The 20,437-nt window shown below is 57.7% G+C and overlaps 1 protein-coding gene across 1 annotated transcript; it reads right to left on the reverse strand.

Moving 5' to 3' along the window:
• On the reverse strand, positions 1-19,666 carry RHBDF2 (rhomboid 5 homolog 2). Its single transcript, XM_071573797.1, has 19 exons — positions 19,568-19,666; positions 10,015-10,126; positions 8,423-8,572; positions 8,211-8,317; positions 7,724-7,916; positions 7,438-7,650; positions 6,769-6,897; positions 6,293-6,426; positions 5,834-6,046; positions 5,574-5,685; positions 5,186-5,260; positions 4,685-4,846; positions 4,430-4,530; positions 3,918-3,981; positions 3,708-3,802; positions 3,402-3,477; positions 2,838-2,938; positions 2,459-2,612; positions 1-1,835 (listed from the first exon to the last, which is right to left on the reverse strand). Exons 3-19 carry the CDS (start codon positions 8,546-8,548, stop codon positions 1,416-1,418), a joined length of 2,475 nt encoding a protein of 824 aa, XP_071429898.1. The 5' UTR covers positions 8,549-8,572; positions 10,015-10,126; positions 19,568-19,666; the 3' UTR covers positions 1-1,415.
• Between the last annotated feature and the right edge of the window lie 771 nt (positions 19,667-20,437).

Here is a 20,437-nt window from a genome sequence, read left to right on the forward strand (position 1 = left end):
AATACAGGTAGAAATTTATTAAGGGGGAAAAAACCCACAGCTTTTAAAAAAGTATCAAAAAGAGACAAATGAGGTGAAGTGTCTGTCTTTGGCTGGAGCAGCAACTGCAGGGATGGAGCAGGGCTGAAAACCGGCCCAGGGTGCAGGGAGGGATGCAGGCTTCTGGGATCACCTGGCAAGTGGTTGTGAAGGGGGAGCCAAGCTCCCAGCCCTTGAATACTCAGGACATCCTAACTGCGGGATTCCCACCTGCCTCCATCAAAAAGCACTGAGGCCTCCAGCACCAAAGTAACATATAACAGGGGAGAGGCATCCTGCCACCACCCTGGGTGCAAACCAGCCCAGAGGGGTCACCTGGACCCCAGGAAGGACCTGCCTTCATGCCATGGCTGATGGGAAGGAGGAGGAGATGCTGAGGAGAGCAGCCCAGGGCTGGGGACAGGTGGGAATGTGCAGCCTCGGGCAGAGAAGGGGGAAGGCAACCTCTCCATCCTGCACTTCTCCAACTGAACAGCATTGCTGCAGGAAGGGAGGGTTACCTGGGTCTCTACGCTTTGAAAAAGGGAAAAAGGTAACAGCAGGGACTCAAGGCAGAAGGTGGAAGCACCAACAGCTTCTTGAGAGGTCTGTGGGCTTCAGAAGCAGCCACATAAGCCCCACAGGGTGTTTCTCTCCATGCCTGCCTATTTTCACTATGGCACTACAGACACAGTCTGTCCTGCTTCTCCACTTCCAAAAACAGAATTTCATTGAAATAAGGGGAAGAGAAGACCCCCTGCCCTGAGTCCTGTCTCTCCATCTAGTGAGGAGTCAGGTGGGGAGGCACAAGCCTCCTTCAGGGCCTCAGGAGGAATGAAACTGGAAAATACCTTGGAAGCTCAGCTCTGAACATGTCAGAGCAATGATAAAGACTCCAGGGAGTCCAAAGTGGGGAAACCCTGGGCCTAAAGAGCTGCAGAAAAAAAGAAGTGCCCCTGCAAAAAGGGGGTTGTGTTCACAGTATGAGCTGCATCGCCTGGAACCACCAAGGTGGGACAGGGCCCCAGGCAGGCAGGGACACAGGCTGGAGACCTTGGCAGCGTCACCCCAGGGCTGGGAGTCCAGCCTGGCCGTGGATACACCAAAATCTGACTCCCTTCAGCCCTTTCCCCACACAGGCAGCAGCCAGAGTCGGTCCCCAAACCAGTTATGGCTTTTCAGGAGGCAGCCCCAAAGAGATGCAAGGCAGAGCTGGCTCAGGCCTGCACCAAACTGCATCCCCAGCACTGAGCAGGACCCCAAACACTCCACCCCTGAGGATGAAGCTGTGCCCAGGGTCTGTCCCATTCCTGCCATTTCCCGTGGGCTGCTGAGGACCCACCCCATGGAAAACACCACCACTGGTGCCTCTCCCAGCCCTGTCCCCGCCGGCAGGGTCAGTGCAGGACCTGCTCCAGCTCGTACTTCTCGCAGAACTTGCTGGTGAAGGGCAGGCAGGTGAGATACTCCACCCAGCGCCAGTTCACAGGGTAGACATAGAGCCAGACCACCAGCGAGGCGAAGAGCCCCACAAAGACCAGCAGGGACACGATGATCATGGCGCGCTTGCGGTACTTGTCCATCGTGCCGAAGGTGATGTAGGGCAGGAAGGCAAAGGAGAGCAGGAGGCCACTGAGGAAACCGAAGAGGTGAGCGATGTTGTCAATCCAGGGCAAGAGGCCACAGATGAAGAGGAAGAGGACAATGCCAAAGAGGTTGAAGAATGCTTTCCAGGGTTTCTCCAGCACCTGCCAGCTCTGGAACAGCTCCACGAAGAGGCAGGCCAGGAGGCCAAACTGGGACCCGGCAGGGCCCACCTGCAGGGATGGGAGAAGTCATGGCCAGACCCTGCACATGCCACCCTAGACATATCCCCGTGGACTGTCTCTTCCCCTTGCAAAACATATTTGACTCCTGCATCCCTGTGCAGGATTCTGTGTGGAGGTCAGGGGTGGGAGTCCTGGCATGGGAGGGAGAGGAAGGGAAAACCAGAGCTGTTTTGATGGAGCTGGTATTTTCTGTGACTCAGCAGCCAGAAAGCATCACTCCCTCCCAGAGCACAGCCCTGCCCCAGCCCTATCCTGACGCACCCCCAAGGGGATTAGGGTGCTTGGCATGATCTCATTTAAAGCCTGGCAAGGTTTGGCTGGCAGCAGATTAGCCATCTGCCTGCCCAGGGACCCTGCACACACAGGGACACGTGGGGACGCGTGACACACACGGCATGTGCAAACACCACACGTGGGGCAGAGACACTTTCTCCTCCTGCTACTGGGGTGCCAGCCTCTCACCCTCCCTGCAGCAAAACCTGCCAGGGGATGAGAGCCCTGTGCTCCAGCCTCTTCCCCAAACCTCTGCCAGGATTGGGATGGGGAATGGTATCCTTGAGTCCCTGGCTGGGTTCAAGGTGATGTGCACAGAGCCCCCCTTCAGCCCTCACCTCTGCCCTGTAGGGCAGGAAGATGGCACTGGCCAGATTTCCTGTGATGCCACTGAGGATGAAAATGATGGAGATGCGATGCCAGCCCGCCAGCTTCTCCAGGTCCCGCAGCACTGTCATCTGGAAAGTCACCGACACCAGGCAGTGGAGGATGCTGAGGGAGAGACTCTGTGTTAGAGACCCCTGCCCAGCCCTCCCACCCACTGCCCCAGGACACAAGACATCTTACAAAACACCCTGCACTGACAGCACGTGTCACTGTCACCTGGGGATGCCCTCCCCTCTTCTCTCCCACCCCACCAAGGGTCCCAGACCATCCCAACGGACACTTCCATCTCCAGTCCCCCCAACACTGCAGGTGCAGCAGGCTGTGGCTCACCCAGCGTGCAGGAACAGGGACAGCCACAGGCGGTAGAACTGGTCAGGGACCTCCGGGTTGAGGAAGGGCAGGAGGCCACAGACCTCGTCCAGGCAGTGCACCTGCAAAGGCAGAGGGTTTGAGGGGGTGGTGATGGCTTAGCCCTGACCCCAAGGCCACAGAGAACAAAGGATGGGTCAGAGGGATGTGTGGCCATTGATGCCGTGCGCCAGTTGTTGGGGGACCCTGAGTGGTGTGGGGCACCTGCATTGCTCAGGTGCTGAAAAAACAGCAGCTGGGCATCCCCAGTGCCCCATGAGATGCTGAAGCGCTGTTTTCCTGCCGAGGATGTGCCTTTCCCAAGGACTCTGGTGCTGGCCAGGTGAGGCTGGCTCAAGCCCTATGTTTCATCCTGCCCCACAGCAGCAGAAGCCCAACCAAAAGCTGGGCAAGTCCCTGCAATTTGCATCCCATCTGCTCACACCCATCTCATCCACATCCCATTCCTGATAGGATACTTTGCCATCAGCATGGCTGCTGTCATTGCATCCCACATCCAAGGCCATGTCCCCCGGCCCTGCTCACCTGCGAGCACAGCGTTGCCTCTTCATGGAAGTAGCCGTGCATGAACTCGCAGTACTCCCGCGTCGTGATCTCACAGCTGGCAGAGGGCAGGCAGGGGGCTTGCTCGGGGCAGGGCACACTCCCTTGCTCCCCTGAGCATCCCCCTCTGCTCCTGGCAACTGGTCCTGCTGCCACCACACTTCTCACCCTACAAAGCTCTATAATCTCCCTCCCCACCCTGGCACAGTTCTGGACACTGATGGGACAACATAAGGCAGGAGGGCAGAGGAGGGAGCCAAGCTGGGTGTCCTCATCGCTGCAACCCACCTGCCCTTGGTGCCGATGCAGCAGGGCCTGCCCTTGATCTGGCAGTCCAGGTGGGCGAAGCCAGTGTGGTTGGTTTTGGTCTCGTAGGTGCAGATCTAGAAACAGGAGGGAGAGGAGCCCTGTTCAGAGTCCAGCCCCAGGCCCTCCCTGCAGCCTCCTGCCCAGCTCATTGCCTGCTGCCACCAGCTCACAGCAGCACCAGGCTCTTACCGGCCACTTGGTGATGTCATCTGGCCACACGTGGGGTGGGTTGGATGCTGGCTCCTCACACGTCCTGGCAGGAGAAGGTGGGTGAGTCATGTGGGTTCTCCCAACACATCCCTCCCTGCAGACCAGTAATCCCCTCAGGCACACACAGCCCTCCTTTCCCTGTCTTGGGAGGGATCCTGACCACCAAGGGGTGTCCCACAACATCCCACAGCAGCTCCTTCCACAGGTGAACCCCACAGCACTCATCCCTCTCACACAACCTCACTGATGCCTCGCTCAGTATTGCCCATCCCAGCAGGGACCAGCCAACACAACAGCATTGCCCATTGCTGCCTGCATTTAGGACAGACCCCACTCCAGTTTCCCACTGATTCCCTCTTCCTTATCACTCTCCTATGGTGTGCAAGAGGATTCAAGACATCCAAGCCAGAAAGGCAGCCCTGGGCCGCCTCCTGCCACGTCCTGCACACAGCCAGGTGATTGTGCTTCCTCTGTCCAGCTGTCACTCCTACCTGGGGTCCTGGTGACACACAGCTCCCGACGTTCGCTTCTCCCCTGAGCTCATGGCTGGCGCGTTGCTGCCCGGCCACTTGATGAACGTCGCCAGTGTCTCCTGCGGAAAGGATGGAGAGACCAAGGATATGGCGGGGAATGTACTGCTCTGACCCTGCAAGCACCCCGTGTGGTGCTGTGCAGGGCAGAGATGGTTTCCCCTTCTTCCCCAGGGATCACCAGCACTTCCTGGTGCCCATGGCAGTGGCACGCACCGAACAGTCCTGTGGCAGGGTCTGGATGCAGCCTGAGTTGTCGTTCTGGACACAGCAGCCGGAGCTGCGCTCCCGGTCCCGCTCGCGCTGGATGAGCCGCTCCACCTGCCTATCCTTCCGGATGCAGGGGGAGAACTTGGCTCCTAGGTGGATCAGGTCAATCTGGGAGGGAGATGCCAGTCTAGGGGATGCTCTCTCTGCACACCTCCCTTCCCTCCAGCTGCCTCTGGGGAGAGCTCAGCAGGCAATAGACACAAATCTCTGTTACCCCAGCGGGGGAAGGCAGATGGGCAGGGAATGGGGTCTCTTCTGACCATCCCACTGTGATGCTGCAGGTCCCAGAGGGATGGGGGTACCGAGGGCCCAGGGCAGCAGGTGGAATAAAGTGTCAAGCTTTACCCCCAAGGAGAGGAGCACCTCAGATGACCCCCACAGCTCAGGGCAAGGGGAGCAGAGGGCAGAGCCTGGAACTGAGGGCCAAGGATCTGGCAGGGTCCTTACCGAGCTGGGCCCAATCCAGAAATTTTCCTGCTGGATGTACTTAACGCTCTCATAGACACCCTTGTTCCTCAGCACCTGCCGAGAGAGGTCAGGATCAGCTCCCAGAGGGGAAGCAGGGGATGTACCCCCCTCTCTCTCCACTCATGAGCAGCCCCCTTCACCCAAGGGAAAGGGCTGTGGTCCCACCAGCAAGGTTGGAGGGAGAACAGCTCTGCTCCCACCACAATGCTGCTGCAACATGCTGCTGGTCATCCTCCTGCCCTGGCTATTTCATGGAGTCTCTCAAACAGCAGGAATCTCCCAAGATACTCCCAGCCCTTGCATAGAACATGACAGTATGGGACACCAGTGGTCACAGTCCCCCCAGGACAACGGCTCTTAAACTTACCAAGTCTGTTGTCACATGCTGGGCAAAGCCGATGGGGGCAATGCCGTAGGTGCCGATGACCAGCAAGGTTATGAGGATGTGGACAAAGGTGATCCAGTATGTGAAATATGGCCTGTGGGGGACAGGACCCAGAAACTGAGCAGCTCAAGGATCACTGGACAAAGTGACACTACAAGCTCTGATCCTCAAGCATTGAGGGATCTGAGTTAGAGCCGGGGTGTCCCGTGCACATCCCTGTGCCATTGGTCCCCCTCCCTCACCGGTGGCTGTCGGTGATCTCCAGCTGTGACTGCACGATGCTGCTCAGGCTGCGGCGATATGTTCTGTTCAGCCACTTCCCCACCACCCCCAGCCCGTAGTAGCGTTTCTTGCGGTCGAAGGCAAAGTGCTTCACCTTGGAAGCGATTCGCCTGCCTCGCCGGGGAGCTGGGCCGGCACCGCCAGACACTGAAGTGAGTCGGGCACCCTCCCGCCTGTGGAGAGAGGAGAAAACCATCACAGCTGCCAAAAGAGACCAGCTGAGAAACACCCCAGGGACCCAGAGGATGCCCCAGGATAGGGCTGGGAGCATCTCCTGGCTCTATCCTCCTAGGAGCATGCTGGAAGTGCACTGGAAGTGCCTGGTCCTCTGCAGCAGGGATAGCTGGGGATATCATCCTGCCTGCAGCAGGGCACCTGGGCAGCCTCAGGGGTAGCACCTGCTGAGAGCTGGTACTCACAGGGTGGGCTGCTCCACCTCTGGGGACACCCTGGCATCCTCTCCCACCTGGTGCATGCGTAAGTATGTGGCTGATAGAGGTGGTGACTCGAAGACATCATCGGGCATGGAATACGTCTCATCGTGCATGTCCATCTGGAAAGAGGAGGGATACATATTCCTGAATGTGTGTGACAGGTCAGAAGCCTCCCCCTAACCAAGCAACCCCTAGGTCAGGAGGAGGGGGTGATCCCCACCGACATCTCATTAACTGCACATCACAGGGCAGGAATATAACCACGATGCTGGCAGCATTCCCTGCCACCCCCAAGGTGCATCACCAAGACTGGGGCATGGCAGCCACCAATGCTCCTGCTCGTGGGGCAGGGTGAAGCACTGACACAGCAGTCCTTTTGAGAACCCTGCTCCACGTCCAGCCCCCACTCAGGGGCACTGGGACAGCCCCCCACTCCTTGGCCAGCATGGAACATCGCTTGCCTTACTGAAGAAGGACGAGTCCAGGGTATCAGCAGCATCCACCATGTCCTCGTCCATGAAGCTGGGGTACACAAAGCTCCTCTTGTTGCTCCTCCGCTTGGGAGCCAGTGGCTCCAGGACAGAGCGCCCCTTGGCAGGGCAAGCAAATGAGGGTAAGCAACCAGAACCCCCCCCAGTTTTTGCAGCACTGAGGGTTTCTTGTAGCTTCCCTCCCCAAAGCCAACAGGCAAGGATTAAATCCCAATCAGCCACCATATTCCCCTGTGTCAGAAGGGCTGGCAGCAGGAACTGTCTTTAGCTCCTCAGAGCCAGCACTGGACTATGGTCATGTTGGTCAGCATGACAAGTGACCTCTGAATCTCTCTGGTCTCTGTCCCACTAACCTGTCCCCAAGGCTTGCCCAGGACTCATCAGGAGCAAGAAAGTTGCCAGACAATCTTCCTGGCTCCTTAGCAATTGGAACCCAGAAGCTGTTCGTTTCTCAGATTGCTGGTTTTTAACCTGAGCTCCACTTAAAGAGAGTTTTGGTGAAAACTGCACAATCTCACCTCTCAAACCCACCCTGGACAGACAGTGCTCTCCAGGCAAAGCAAAATCCCAAGAGGCAAAGGTGATGAGTGAGGGATAGAGCTCAAGAAGATGATCCCTCTCCAGAGTCCCAAAACTCACTCGGAGAAGAGCTGCAGCTGCCTTGAAGCTCATGTGGGCGACAGATTCCCTCTTCCTGCGCGGCAGACGGCCGTGGCCGGAGCGGATGCTGTTGAAGGACGCCAAGGAGACAACGCCGGGGGTGAGTGGGGGAAGCACGTGGTGGGGCGTGTGGGGACGGTCAGTCTCATCGGGATGGCGGAAGGGACGGCCCCTGGCCAGCGGGTCCACGATCTGCAGGAGGGAGGAAGTGTTAGTGCTGGAAGAGCACAGCTTGGGAGTAGGATCCCCCCATCCCGAGGTCTACCTTGGGCATCTTGGCAGGCTTGGGTGACTCGGTGCCTTGGAAGGAAGGCACCTCCTGGCTGGGCAGCTCCATATCGCGATAGGCAGGCTTCAGCTTGCCATACCTCATGCTGCAGTGCTGCAGGCTCTTGCGTTGCCACTGCTGGCGCTTCCCCTCCCAGTCGCTGCTGACGCCAAACCATTGCGCTGTGCCCCTGGACACATGGTGGGCACACTTGTCACTCAGTTTGTCCCCCACTCCAATACCACCATTCCACCCAGACATCCCCTCTAGCTGGTGGTTTGGGTTGGGGTGTCTCAGCCCAGCCTGCAGCAGGGCAGCTTGGATCTGGCAACGGGATGAAGGGAAGTTGGGGAAAATCATTCTTGCATTTCTTTCTGAGACATGACCTCCATCCCCCTCCCAAATCCCCTGCTGGTACCCACAACATCCTGATAGGGACCCCTCCAAATGAGCCAGCCACTGCTGGAGCCCATCCTGCCCTCACTTGCGAATGCTCTGGGACAGGGAAGTCTGCCGTCGGAATCCGTGCTGGCGTTCCAGGCGGGGCTCCTGCAGGCTCTTGCTCTTTTGGTAGATGGGGACCTTGGAGGGCTGGAAGGCAGAGCAGGGCATTAGGAACAGGATAGCATGGGGGGCTCCCCAGGGGACAGCAGCCCCTCAAGCCCAGTGTGAGACAGATGCAGCTCCATCACTCACCTCCTTGTGAGCACCATCCTCCTCTGCCTCCCGGGGCGGGATGACAATGGAGAGGTTGGGGGGCTTCTTGCTCTGCAGGCGGCTGCTGCTGGAGCGGCTGCCCCCGTTCTTGTCGCCGGCAGACATCTCAGGCCGGCGGCAGTCGGCAGGCTGGGAGAGTGCAGGGAGACGGTGAGAGGGGAAGAAATATACTCCCAGGAGCTCACATGTGGGGAAAGGCTGGGTCTCAGTGGGAATTAGGATGTCACTAGACTCAACTCCCTGTGCCACTGGCCATGCTGGTGAGACCTTGCCACTACTAGTCCAGCTACTGCATCCCCAAACCCCACATTCCATCCCTGAATTTGGGTGGACAGGAATGCTTCCATCACCCACTCACTCCCAGTTCCCCCAAGGCTACCAGCACTACTCCTTCACCTGCTGGGTGCAGGGTGAGGGATGGCAGGAGTGACCAGGTCAGAGCATCCCCATCATCCTGGCACGTGCCTGTAGGACACCCATGATTGACACCTCGCCAGGATGTGCCTGAACAACTTGGCACGTGTGTGTGAGACACAGGGGATCCCTGCAAGCCCTGGCCAGACCCATGGCACATGGCTGCAGCTCTCAGACGTGGGTGCACTGCCCCTTGCCTCTTGGTTTGGCACAGTAAGGGAGCCAAGAGGAGATCACAGACACTCCCAGGGGTTCTGCAAAGAGCTCCCCTTACCCAGACAGGGCAAGAAGGGAGGGGACACACAAAGCCTGAAAACACTCAGTCCACATCTCCAGATACACCACAGCTCCCACATGGATCCACCATGTGTTTGGGGACCCCAAGGGAGGGGGATGCAGGACATTCCCTTCCAGCATGTGCACACACACACACCAGGCTGGGAGACTGAATCCTCCCTGGCACCATGTGCAAGGAGGGGCAAGCTTAACAGCCAAGAGGTGGTTAATTCCTCAAGCAATCCCCTCCCAAGGGTCCCTGCAGCCAGCTCTACTAGGCAGGACAATGCAGGGGAAGTAATTCCATCTGAGCAAAATAGAGCAATTCCTAGATCCTATTAGGGATACAGGGGCACCCAGAGGGAGGCACAGGCCCCTTTGACCTCTTCCTGTACCTCTTGATCATGTGCCAGCCTGCAGGGCACTCACACAGGTCTCATGAGCATCCCTTGTCCCCTCAGGACAGCCATAGGCATGCAAATGGTGTCATTTGCCTTGCTTGCCCAGTGCCACTGGCTGCAAAATGCCAGCTCGACCCATGGGCCTGGCTCTTTTGCTGCCCATGTTCCCCATAATCACCTTCTATGGCTCCACTCTCCTGAAACCCGACCATCCCCTTAGACCCCACCACAAGCAAAGCCTGTCTTTAGGAGCATGGGGTGCCCATGGGATCAGCTCCATGGGGATGTGGGAGTCCAGAACCAGCTCCCTGGGGACAGGAAAGCTTGGAGCCAGCAGCACTGGTGGGAATCGCTGCACTCCATCAGCTCCTGGACCTGTTGCTCCTGCATTAAAAAGGGTGCTGGGTTCCCTCTCCAGCACCAAAGCTGGAGGCAATCAGCTTCCAAATTTCCCCTGGGGGCTCAGCCAGGGCTCCTTACCTCATAAGAATGTGCAGTGTGTCTTGGTGGCAAACACCCACAGCAGCCTTCCTCTTCCTCTGTCCTTCACACACGGGAGCCCTGGGACACGGCTGAGTTCCTCCTGCCTTGCCTGTGGGGAGAGAGGCTGCAATGGAAAGCCACGCATGGGAAAGGAGGAGAGGGTTGCAGGAGCATCCCAGGAGAGGGAGAGCTGAGCTCAGTGCTCCCTGGATGCTGGAGACAGAGCTGCAGGTGGCTGGACACCACGGACATGGATCAACCACTGGCACAGGGCAGCTGGAAAAGCTCCCATTTACAGCCATGAAACTCACTCTGTGGCAGGGAACAGCATGGGACAAGCAGGGAGCGTTCCACACAAAGCTCTTGGGAAGTAAGACACCCAGGAAGAGCGGGCATGGAACATGAGTGCCTCACTGGCTATTTCATAACTGCCAAACTGGGAGAACACCAGTCCCAGCAAGCAAAACTTTCTGTCCCACTGGTGAGCTGGAGATGCTGTTTGTTTTCCTCCCAGAGCAGCCAGCAATGAGATGCCACCTGCTCCGGAGAGCTGGGAATGGGAACACGCTGAGGTCAGAGCAATCCCTGGGGACACCCTTGTCCTCCTCCAGCTCTGAGGAATGGCTCTCAGAGGTCAGAGCCTGCACAGTCAGAACCACAAAAATCGGAGCCAAACTCTCACACAGCCCCATTCTTACACCCCTATCCCAAAATCCCATCCTCAGTTGCTCCCATCACACTCCAGACAGCCGTTGGCAATCCATGCTTTTCAGCAAAGCAGGCTTGCAGCATACTTAAACCCCTGGCCTTGCTCCCCCCCAGCTCCCCAGGCAGCAGGTGGAGGGACAGTCCTGGCCTGCCCCGAGGTGACGCAGCTCCCGGGGGAGCTGGCACAGCCCGGCAGGCACCTGCCACCCGGTCACGCGGCGCGGCCAGAGCGGCTTTCACGGCTCTGTGCATTAGTGCAACGTTTGGCATTGGGTGAGAAGGGGGAGGAGGGCAGCAGCACACGAGGGCTCAAGTCTCCTTTTCCACACTGGCTGGGGGCAGCAGCCACCCCGCCCAGACACAGACTCTGAGCCACAAGAAGCCTTACCCTGTGCCAGGCAGAGAAATCTCTCGGGGATGGTGGTGGGAAAGTGTTTTTCCCGCTCCCCACGTGTTCAATGCTGGCACCCAACCCCTCCAGAGCTGGCATGCTCAGCATGAGAACAGGCCAGCCAGTGCCTCCATCCATGAGCTTGGTGCTCTGAATCCCTATGGTCCCAGGTCCCTGTCATCCTCCCAGCCCTGGGAAGGAGGGCTATGCCATCAGGAACACAGTTCCCTGCCTGGCAGACCTGGCACCAGCAGCCCCATCGCAGGGCACAGCCCAGCTGTGGGTTCCCAAGAAGCCTCAGCCCAATCCCTCGGTGCTTGGGCTGGATGTGGTGGCTCTGTCCTGGGGACAGAAAAGAGAAATGAGAGGAGACATGCTGAGCTGACACAGCAGGGGGGGTGGCTGAGCAAACACCCTCATGCAGGAACAAGGTGGGTGACAACAGTGGGGGGTGACAGACATGGGACTCTGCAACCACAAGCACATCTGAGCTTGGTAGGAGCTGTGCTTTAGGCTGGAAGAAGGGTCCTGGGGCAGCATGGTCTCACTTCAGGCTAGAATAGATCTCCATGCACTGGGGACGCTGCCATTAACCTGCAGGAAGTGATAAATGGACAGGAGGTGGAGGGCGGGTCACCTGGTCTGGTCAATAAGAAGAAATCCCCCACCATCACCATCTTCCCAACCAAAGCTCTTACCCACTGAAGCTCACCAAAGCCTGACATCCAGCCATGATGGACACAGCCCATGCTCCATCAGCAGCAGGAAGGTGAAGTGCCCCTGCCCTCCCAAGAGGGCAGGTGTGTTGGGGTCACTGGGGAGCAACTGGGACAAGGTTTTAGTCTTCACCCAGGCAAGGCATGAGGAAGGTGACAGGGTTGGCTCCCAGCCCCGGGGTGGATCACAGCAAGTGCTGACCCAAGGAAGCACACCCAAGGAAGAGAGTGATGGAAAAAGTGATGTGGCTTGTACAAGGCGTCACCGAAGGACACGCCAGGACAGTCCGAGCAACACAAAGGGACCATCAGCAAAACCAAGTCAGTAGAACTGTGACAACCAAGCACAACCCAGGTATGAGACACTGGAGACAAGCCTGCAGAGCAGCCCTGGTCAGAGCAGGGTGTGTGCAGCACAGGGTTCATAGATGCTTGGAAAAGGATTGGGATCTCTCTCCCTGAGCTTGTTGGTGTGGGGGGAAGTAACATTACCAGTGCTGGAATAATAGTGCATCAGGCTGGTACAATTAAGCTGGAGGAGAAAGCAGCTCTGAGCCACACAAGGGTGCAGGGCTAAGAGTGGGACCCCCCACAAGCACCCATCACACCCATCACCCAGAGCACAATGAGCCCCTGCTCTTCCTTCTCCATCTCTGTAGAGGAGTGAGAAAGGGGTCAGCTATACCACAGAGCCCCCAGACATCCCCGCAGCCTCCAGTGCTGCTGGCACCCAAGAGTCCATCAGGCAGAATTGCTGCTGCTGCAGCCCATAAATGATTCACAAGCACGTTAAAGACCTCTCTCAAGGCTGGAGCCGCGTTAAAAGGTGCTCCCAGTTATTAAGAGCTCCAGATAGGAAACTCAGTAGGTGCAATTGCTCTGAGCATCGAGCCCCCGTGGACTTGCACCCAAGTAGAGGCTGCCCAGCGCATTCCCCCATTCTGGTCCTTTCTAAAAAGCTTTGTACTGTTTTCCAGTCTGAAGTTTCAGATCTGGAGAGATGCAGCCCAGCACAAACAGCTCTTGAAATGAAAAAACATTGGGAACGAAAAAGGAAAAATACTCCATTTTCCCCCCATGTGTTCTGGCCCTGCTGCAACAGACTCGGTCAGCAAAGGACACAGGGTTTCAGCCTGAGTCTTGAGAGAGGCCCTCTGTGCTTCATGGGGTATTTTAAGCTGCCTTCTCCCTCATGACTGAGCCACATGGTCAGCATGGACACCCACAGGGACTTAAATCCCCACCTCCATGATGGCAGGGGTAGGAAGACGGAGTATGGAATGCCCAGTGGGTGTTGGGATCCCATCCAGTCCCTGAGGTGTGCAGGCAGCCAGCACACACCTCGCCCACGCTGCCATTAGAACATCCTCTCCCATTTTTCTGCGTCGGGCAGGACGTTGGGCAACGGCAGCAGGTTTGCTGAGCCAGGCTGAGCCAGGCTGAGCCAGGCGCATGGCACGCCCGGGAGGAAGGAAGGGAAGCGGCCGGGGAGATAGAGCGTGGAGGCCGGGGGGGCTGCACTGGACCTGCTGATAAAGGCTGAGCCCTGCCCATGGGGAGGGAAGGGGGGGTCAGGGAACGAGCACAGCTGCTCACACCATTGCACACAGCCATGCACTGGGCTACCCTGCTGGAGTGCTGGGAGTGTGGTCTGGGACTCTCTGACAGTCCTGGGTGACGCCATCGGTACTGGCACAGAGAGGGAAGGATTTGCCTGCAATGTCTGGGAGTGGGTGGAAAGAGCCATGTGGAGGATTTCCCACATCCCAACCACAGCCTGTTTTCCACCCTCATTAATTTTTAACAGTGCAACAGCCCCCACCCACCCCGGCAGAGTGAGTGCCAGCACCCAAAGGCTTCCCAGCCCACAGCTCTGGTGAGCTGGGGTCCCTTCTGTGCCACCCAGCCCACACCTCCCCACTCTCCCCTTCCAGGGGTCCACACACTCTCATGGCAGAACAACCCAAAACAGGCAAAAGTGCACAAACTTACTCTCTGTTTCCAGTGGTGGTATACGCTGTCAGGGCAGTGGGTGCTGCTGGAGGGGCTGTGGCTGTGTAAGGGGACCCCCAGCCCACCGGATCTTTCCTCAGGCAGGAGCCCAAGCCAAGAGAGGAACGTGCACATGGAGGCTTTGAGTCACCCCAACAGCTTCAGGAAGAGCAAAGGGCAAAAGTCTCCACTGGCAGTGAGGGAAGTGCAGTGGCTTCACCAGTCAACGTGCAGAGGGGTTGGCTACTCCACAGCAGCACTGCAGGCAGGGTCACAGCACTCTCCAGACACAAGGAGAGCTTTTCCAGGATCCACATGGATACCCCAGTCCACCAGGATTGATTAACTTGGTTTTATCTGAGAAATAATTACTCAGAACTACTCAGATTCCTCATTAGCTTGGCTTAAACACAGAGTGCACAGACATGATGGTGCAAGTGCTTGAGCCCTGGCTGAGCCTTCTGGAAGGGTCTGAGGGGTCCTAGGTTGGTATTTACTTGAGGAAAGGGGTGACTGCAGGCCATCTGCCTGCCACCCCCATGCTGCAGGTCATTACTGAGTTCATTTTCACTTCCCTTCTTAAAGCAAAATTCTTGGTGTGAAGGGACAACAGGGATGGGGGGACATTTCCTACAGTTCTTATGCAAAGCACTAATTTCAGCAGCAGCTATTTGTGCCAAGGCTCAGACTAAGCTCAGATTTCTCTAGTCCCCCATTCCTGGCTTGGAGCACACCAAGCCACCTGGAGTAGCATCAGGCTGGCAAAAATGCCCCATACTTGCAGTGTCCCCTCGCTGTGAGCTCTGAGCATCCCCATGCTTTGTGGGATGCAGTAGTGGGAGTCAATGCTTAGCCCTGCTAAGAATTTGGCTCATCCCAGGGACAAGATGATCTCTGGGCTGGGACAAGCCCCCTTGGCTGCAGCTGCCTATCTCTGGGAACAGACTCCTTATCTCAATGCAGCCATTTCAAGGCTTGTACAATGTGCTGCTCGCCCTGCTGGCCCCTGTGCAACAGGGGAGCCCTGGGTGGACACCAGCAGCCTCCTTTGTTCCCCTTCCAGGGCCAGCAGCTCCCTGAGGAGAGAGAAAAAGGACCTTTGTGCTGTGTAGGAAGGTGGCATCTCTGCTGGCAGTGGGCTGCCCCTCAGACATCACCTTAAGCTTCTGTGCTCCCTTGGCCCCAGGACAACCAGAGGAGGCTGCTCCTGCCCGTCCCTCCCTCCTCCCAACCACCACCAGCCAAACCTGGGTGGGTCACTCCTCAGTTTCCTTCCTTTCACTCCTGACTGCAACAACGCCAGAAGCACCCAGGTCCACACCCTGCAAAGGAAAGCCCAACTGGGAAGAAGCTCATTCCCATACAACATGACCTGGCATGGGGAATCCTACACTCACTGGTACCTGCGGAATGTGATGCTCTCCCCATCACAGCATCACCGTGGACCTGTGCCAGCAACGCACTTTGCAGCCTCTCAGCTGCCAAGCGCTGTCAGCGGCGTCTCCCCCACCATCCTCATCCTCCTCCTGCCTGCCATCCCATCCCATCCCATCCCTGGGACGCTACACCCACAGGGAAGCCACATAGCTCAGTGCAGGGGCTAGAGATGCTGATTTTTAAGGAGCCACCTCCATGTCCTCCCCAGGAGCACTTGGACTGGGTGCCACCATGTACATGAACCAACTTCACTCTGGTTATGGCACCATCCTTGGAAAAGGCTTATGCCAGCAGCACAGTGCTGGCCCCAGCAAGACTTCCCTGCTTACACCACGGAGGAACAGAGGAATGGGCAGGACGTGCCAACGCTGAGTGTTGGGGATTTGTCCCGGCTGCCCGTGAGCACAGTGTGCAGCCTTTGGGCTCACACCTAACGGGAGGTCACTCCAAGCCCTGCCCTGGCATTCCTGTAGGCTGGTAAATTATGGGAACAACTACGTCAAACCCCAGCACAAGCTGCAGCATGACACTTAGGGAGTGAAGCCATCGCCATGGCATGGGAGGGGGGCACTGGCACATTGGGCATCTCGAGGGGCACCAGTCACATCTCCCCTACTCCCAGTGGGTCCATCAGACCAGAGCAACACATCAGGAATTATTATTTTTAAGCAATAAATAAATAAAACACAAACTGACAGAGACTGTTAGGAGGGTCCCACAGTCCTGGAAGCTGCAGCAGTCCAAAAAGAAGCCTGTGGATGGGAGGGATGGTCCTGTGTGTTAGCCAGGCACGTGGCAGCAGAGGGCAGGAGCATCCCACTGAGGAGTGACCACACACTACCCATCCAAGCAGATCCCCACAGGGCTGGGCATGCAGCACAGAGACCATGTGCCCTCCAACACTGGTGAATTTCTTCCTCCTATCCAACTGCAGCAGCCTGGGAAAAGCCAAGGATCATCACAGGGCACTGCCCTGCTCCCTCCCTGTCCTGTGTCCCACTGCAGCACCACAGCACTGAGTGAGTCAGTTTGCACCCACGCTCCCCACTCCTGGGGTATGGCCACAGCATCAATCCTGCTCTGGTGGCTGCACAAACGTCCCACCCGAGGTGACAAGTAGTGGTTTCACAGGACACCTTTGCACTTTATGACTCATTTGTGGTATTTCAGAAGTGGGGAAACTGAGGCACCACAACACAGTAAGACTCTCTGCCTTCCCACCCCACAGCTGCACCACAGCCCCTTCCCATCAAAGTCCATACAGCTCTCCCAGATTTCAGTTCCTGGAGGACGAGGGTGGAGGGGGAAGCCCTCACATGCAAATGCTATACATACTTGATTTCCATAAAGGGTATAGGCTGATCCCCAGTCCTCCTAGAGCAGTTATTTGCAGGTTGGCCCTGACCCATGCTCAGTTAACACGACCAGCACCCCACACACTGGCCCTCAGGGTGCAGGACCCTAAGGACGATGGGGACACAGAGATTCTGTGTGGTGGGCAAGCAGAGGTCAGGGTTGGTTTGGGGCCACCTGGCACATGGCCATTCCCAAGGCATTCTCCTTAGGGTCCATTCTCCACCCTAAATGCCTCATTAAGAAAGCAATCACCAAACAACTGCTTTTTTGTTGCCCTTTTTTTTTTTTTAAGAAAGGAGGATTAAGTGAGAAAAAGGGGTACCAATGCCAAGGGTTTCTTCCATATCTGCCAGCACACACAGAGCTTTCCATGCTCACTTGGAGGTCAGGAAATGACCATAACTCAAAGCACCACATGCTCCCAAATGACCATAACTCCTGGATCATCGTAATTAAAAGGGACTGTGCCCATCCCCACTGGGGGCTTGTCACATTACGAGTCATCTCACAGCCAGGCAGGACACTGGAAACCAGAAGTCATTAGATAAAATGCTCCTCAAGAGGAGGAAAGTTCATGATCCCATCACTTGTGGGCTCATTGAGATTTAAGTAATTCATTTTCAGCCTTCACTAGTTGATTCCTTTGATACCAAGCCCCTGACAGCACCAAGGCCATGCTTGCTCCTCTGGGCTCAGGTCCCTGCAGGGCTCCCAGTGCCCATGGGAAATGTGGAAATGCCTCAGGAGCCCCGTGTCAGTCTGGGCAGCTCTGCAACCCCCCAGCCCTGCCAGCTGGTTTTCCATCACCTGTCCCCTATTTCCTTTGACAACAGCAATGTTCTGACTCTTGGCTCATCTCAAGGGATGTTTTCAGATTAAGAACAACCTAAAGGAAGGAATAAGGATGTACCTGCGGGATCCCTCACCTTCACTGTAAGACTTAAACAGGAGCAGTATCCAAGAACAAAACACAGACCCAGAGGACAGCCACGTGCCTGCCTTTCAGCCCAGCCAAACATGGCCCAGTTTTCCCAGGTCCCACAGCACACCCCAAAGAGTGCAGCCCACCAGAGAGACAATGCAGCCAACCCCTTCCCCACTGGATTTATGCCCCTGTGCTTTGCATCCCCAGCCTGAGCTGCTCTCCCAGCACCCACAGGCATCTCTTGTTCCTGCTGCTGGTATTCCTGCTCCAGCAACACACGAAGAGCATTCACACATGCCTCTGGGAGCAACACCAAGCTCGGCCCCATCTCACAGAATTTAAACCAGGTCTCTGTTTTGGTCTCAAACAACACTCTGTGGTTTACCCTTTCTCACTCCAGGGCTTGCAGCACCTCCAGGTGCACCAGTGCAGCTGCAGAAGTGCCACAGAACCCTCCCACTGGGAGAAGCAGTAGCTGGACACCTGCTTTCCAGTAAACAGAAGCAGGGCAGGCAGAAGCTGCCCTCCAAATGAGCAAGCAGCAAAAGGCGTGTATCACTCCATTAATTGCAAAAGAGCTGGGAGAGGCAGAGCCTGGGTGCAGCAGCTGGGAGCCCAGGGAGCCACTTGTGACTGGGGCAGCAGCTCTGGTTTGTCCCAGACTCAGTTGCAGCTGAACCTTCCATTCGTTTGGGAGGTAGGATAATTCCAATCTGGTTACTTCCCACCAGGGAAAAAGGCAGGAGCCAAAGGATGCTCCTTCAGAGGGCATGAAGGAGTGAACCAAGTGGGCAGCATTTCCCTGCTCAGGACATCCACAGGACTGTGGTGGGGTGCATTCCCCAATCCTCCAGCTGTCCAGGACAGTGGCGATTTGGTGAGTTCACTCTGGAAAACCCCGGGAGTGACCATCCAGGGACTGCAAACACACAGGCAGAATATCCTGGCTCCCTGCAGCAAGAAGGATGACGCCACACTGGGGAAGAAAGTGGACACTTCCTCTTGCCATAGGGACAATGCAGCCTCTAGGCCTCTTTCCCCCTATGGAACATGGGCATGGGGAGCTGGGAGAGAGCTGCAGGGTCTCAGACCACAGTGGGCACCTCAATCCAGCTGTGGGCAAGCCTGGAAGAATGCCCTCTGACCCATCCTGCTGGCCTAGCAGGGCAGAATGGGGTAGAGCTCAGTCTCACCCCTCTGTCCCAGTCCCGGAGGGCCAATAGCAAAAATCCAGCCGGGTAAAGCATCCCTCTGCTCCCGGCAGGATGCACGTATGGATGGAGGATAACCCGGATCCTTCTCTGCAAGGGTTTTGTTCGCCTGCGAAGGGCTGGTGGCAGCACTTGCCACTCCAGGCAGCACGTGCGAGCCTCCCCGAGCCTTAACAAACCTCAAACCAGCTACAACAACAAAGCCCCGGCGGCACCGGCGGGCGGGAGGGCAGGAGGATGATGCTCGGGGTCAGGGACAGGCAGGGCCCCCTGCCCTGCCCACCTGCGGCGTCGGGGCTGCTGTGGCTCCCGACGGGCACTGCCAGCCCTGCTCGCCCGGCGAGGGGGGAAACCAGCAAACACAAACAAAACCACACGTCCGCCTGCTTATCGGGCCATCGGCGCCAGAAAGTGGGTTAGGGCTTTCCTCCCTGCCTGGGCCGGGGATTGGGGCAGGGTTTCGCCTCCGGCCGGGTCACTCCGCCGGGACACGCACCCACTTCCCCCTGTGATGAAGGGGAGGAGGAGGAAGAGCCCGGCCCCGCCATCCGTCCGGAGGCGGCGGGCAGGGAGCGGGGCACGGCCGGGGCAGGGACATTGGGACTGGAGAGGAGATTGGGTGTCCCGGCAAAGGGTCCGCGGGGGCCGGGGCAGCGCCCACCCACTCCCCGACCCACCCCGCGGGGCCGGGGCAGCGCCGGCGCGGAGGAGGAAGCCGGCGGGACGCGGCGGTCACAAAGCGGCAACAAACCGGGCGGCCACGAAACGAGGCACCGGGACCCCCTGCCCTGCTCCCCTCCTTGACCCTGCTCACCTCGGCCCGGTGCCGGTCGTGGCCCTAATCCCAGTCCCGGTCCCGGCCCTGATCCCAGTCCCGGTCCCGGTCCCGCCGCGGCCGCTGCCGCCTCCACCTGGGCCGGGCGTGGCCGGGGCGTGGCCGTGGGCGTGGCTCACAGGGGGCGTGGCCGTGGCCATTCAGTGGGGCGGGGGCTCTGCCCGCGGCGCCACGAGAGGGCTTCTCGCGCTCCTGTCCCCGCCTCTCACCGGCACCATCCAGGGACATCCGCCACGGGGGGGTCCTACACGGGGGGCTCGGCCCCTGCGATCCCCCCCGGCACTCTGCCCCGCCGCACCGCGCACTCGGAGCTGGTGCCGGCTCTGCCAGGGCCGGGCACTATCAGGACTGGCCACTATTAGGATCAGGCTCTGTTAGGACTGGGCACTGTCGGGACTGGGCACTATCTGGACCAGTCACTATAAGCATGGTCACCATTATGGCCAGTCACCATTAGGACCAATGAGTGTTAGAACTGGTCAGTATTAGGACTCATCAGTACTAGGATTAGACAGTATTAGGACTGGTCAATATTAGGACTAGACAGTATTAGGGCTGGTCACCATTTGGACTGGACATCATTAGGACTGGTCACTATTTGAACTATTCACCATTAGGACTGATCACTATTAGGACCAGTCACCATTAGGACCAGCCACTCTTAGGACTGGTCACTCTTAGGTTTGGTTACCATTAGGACCCATGGCCATGGCCCCTGACCCCACTTCCAAGTGCTGGGCACGCTGGAGTGCCAGGCAGTGTGGTGGGCATGGTCCAGGCTGGCACAGCCCTGGGGGCACTGCAGGCCCAGGCACATCCTGCTGGCCGGGCTGGGTGCTGGTGATGCAT

Source organism: Pithys albifrons, chromosome 19 (genome assembly GCF_047495875.1).
Source record: "Pithys albifrons albifrons isolate INPA30051 chromosome 19, PitAlb_v1, whole genome shotgun sequence".
NCBI classification, from domain to species: domain Eukaryota; kingdom Metazoa; phylum Chordata; class Aves; order Passeriformes; family Thamnophilidae; genus Pithys; species Pithys albifrons.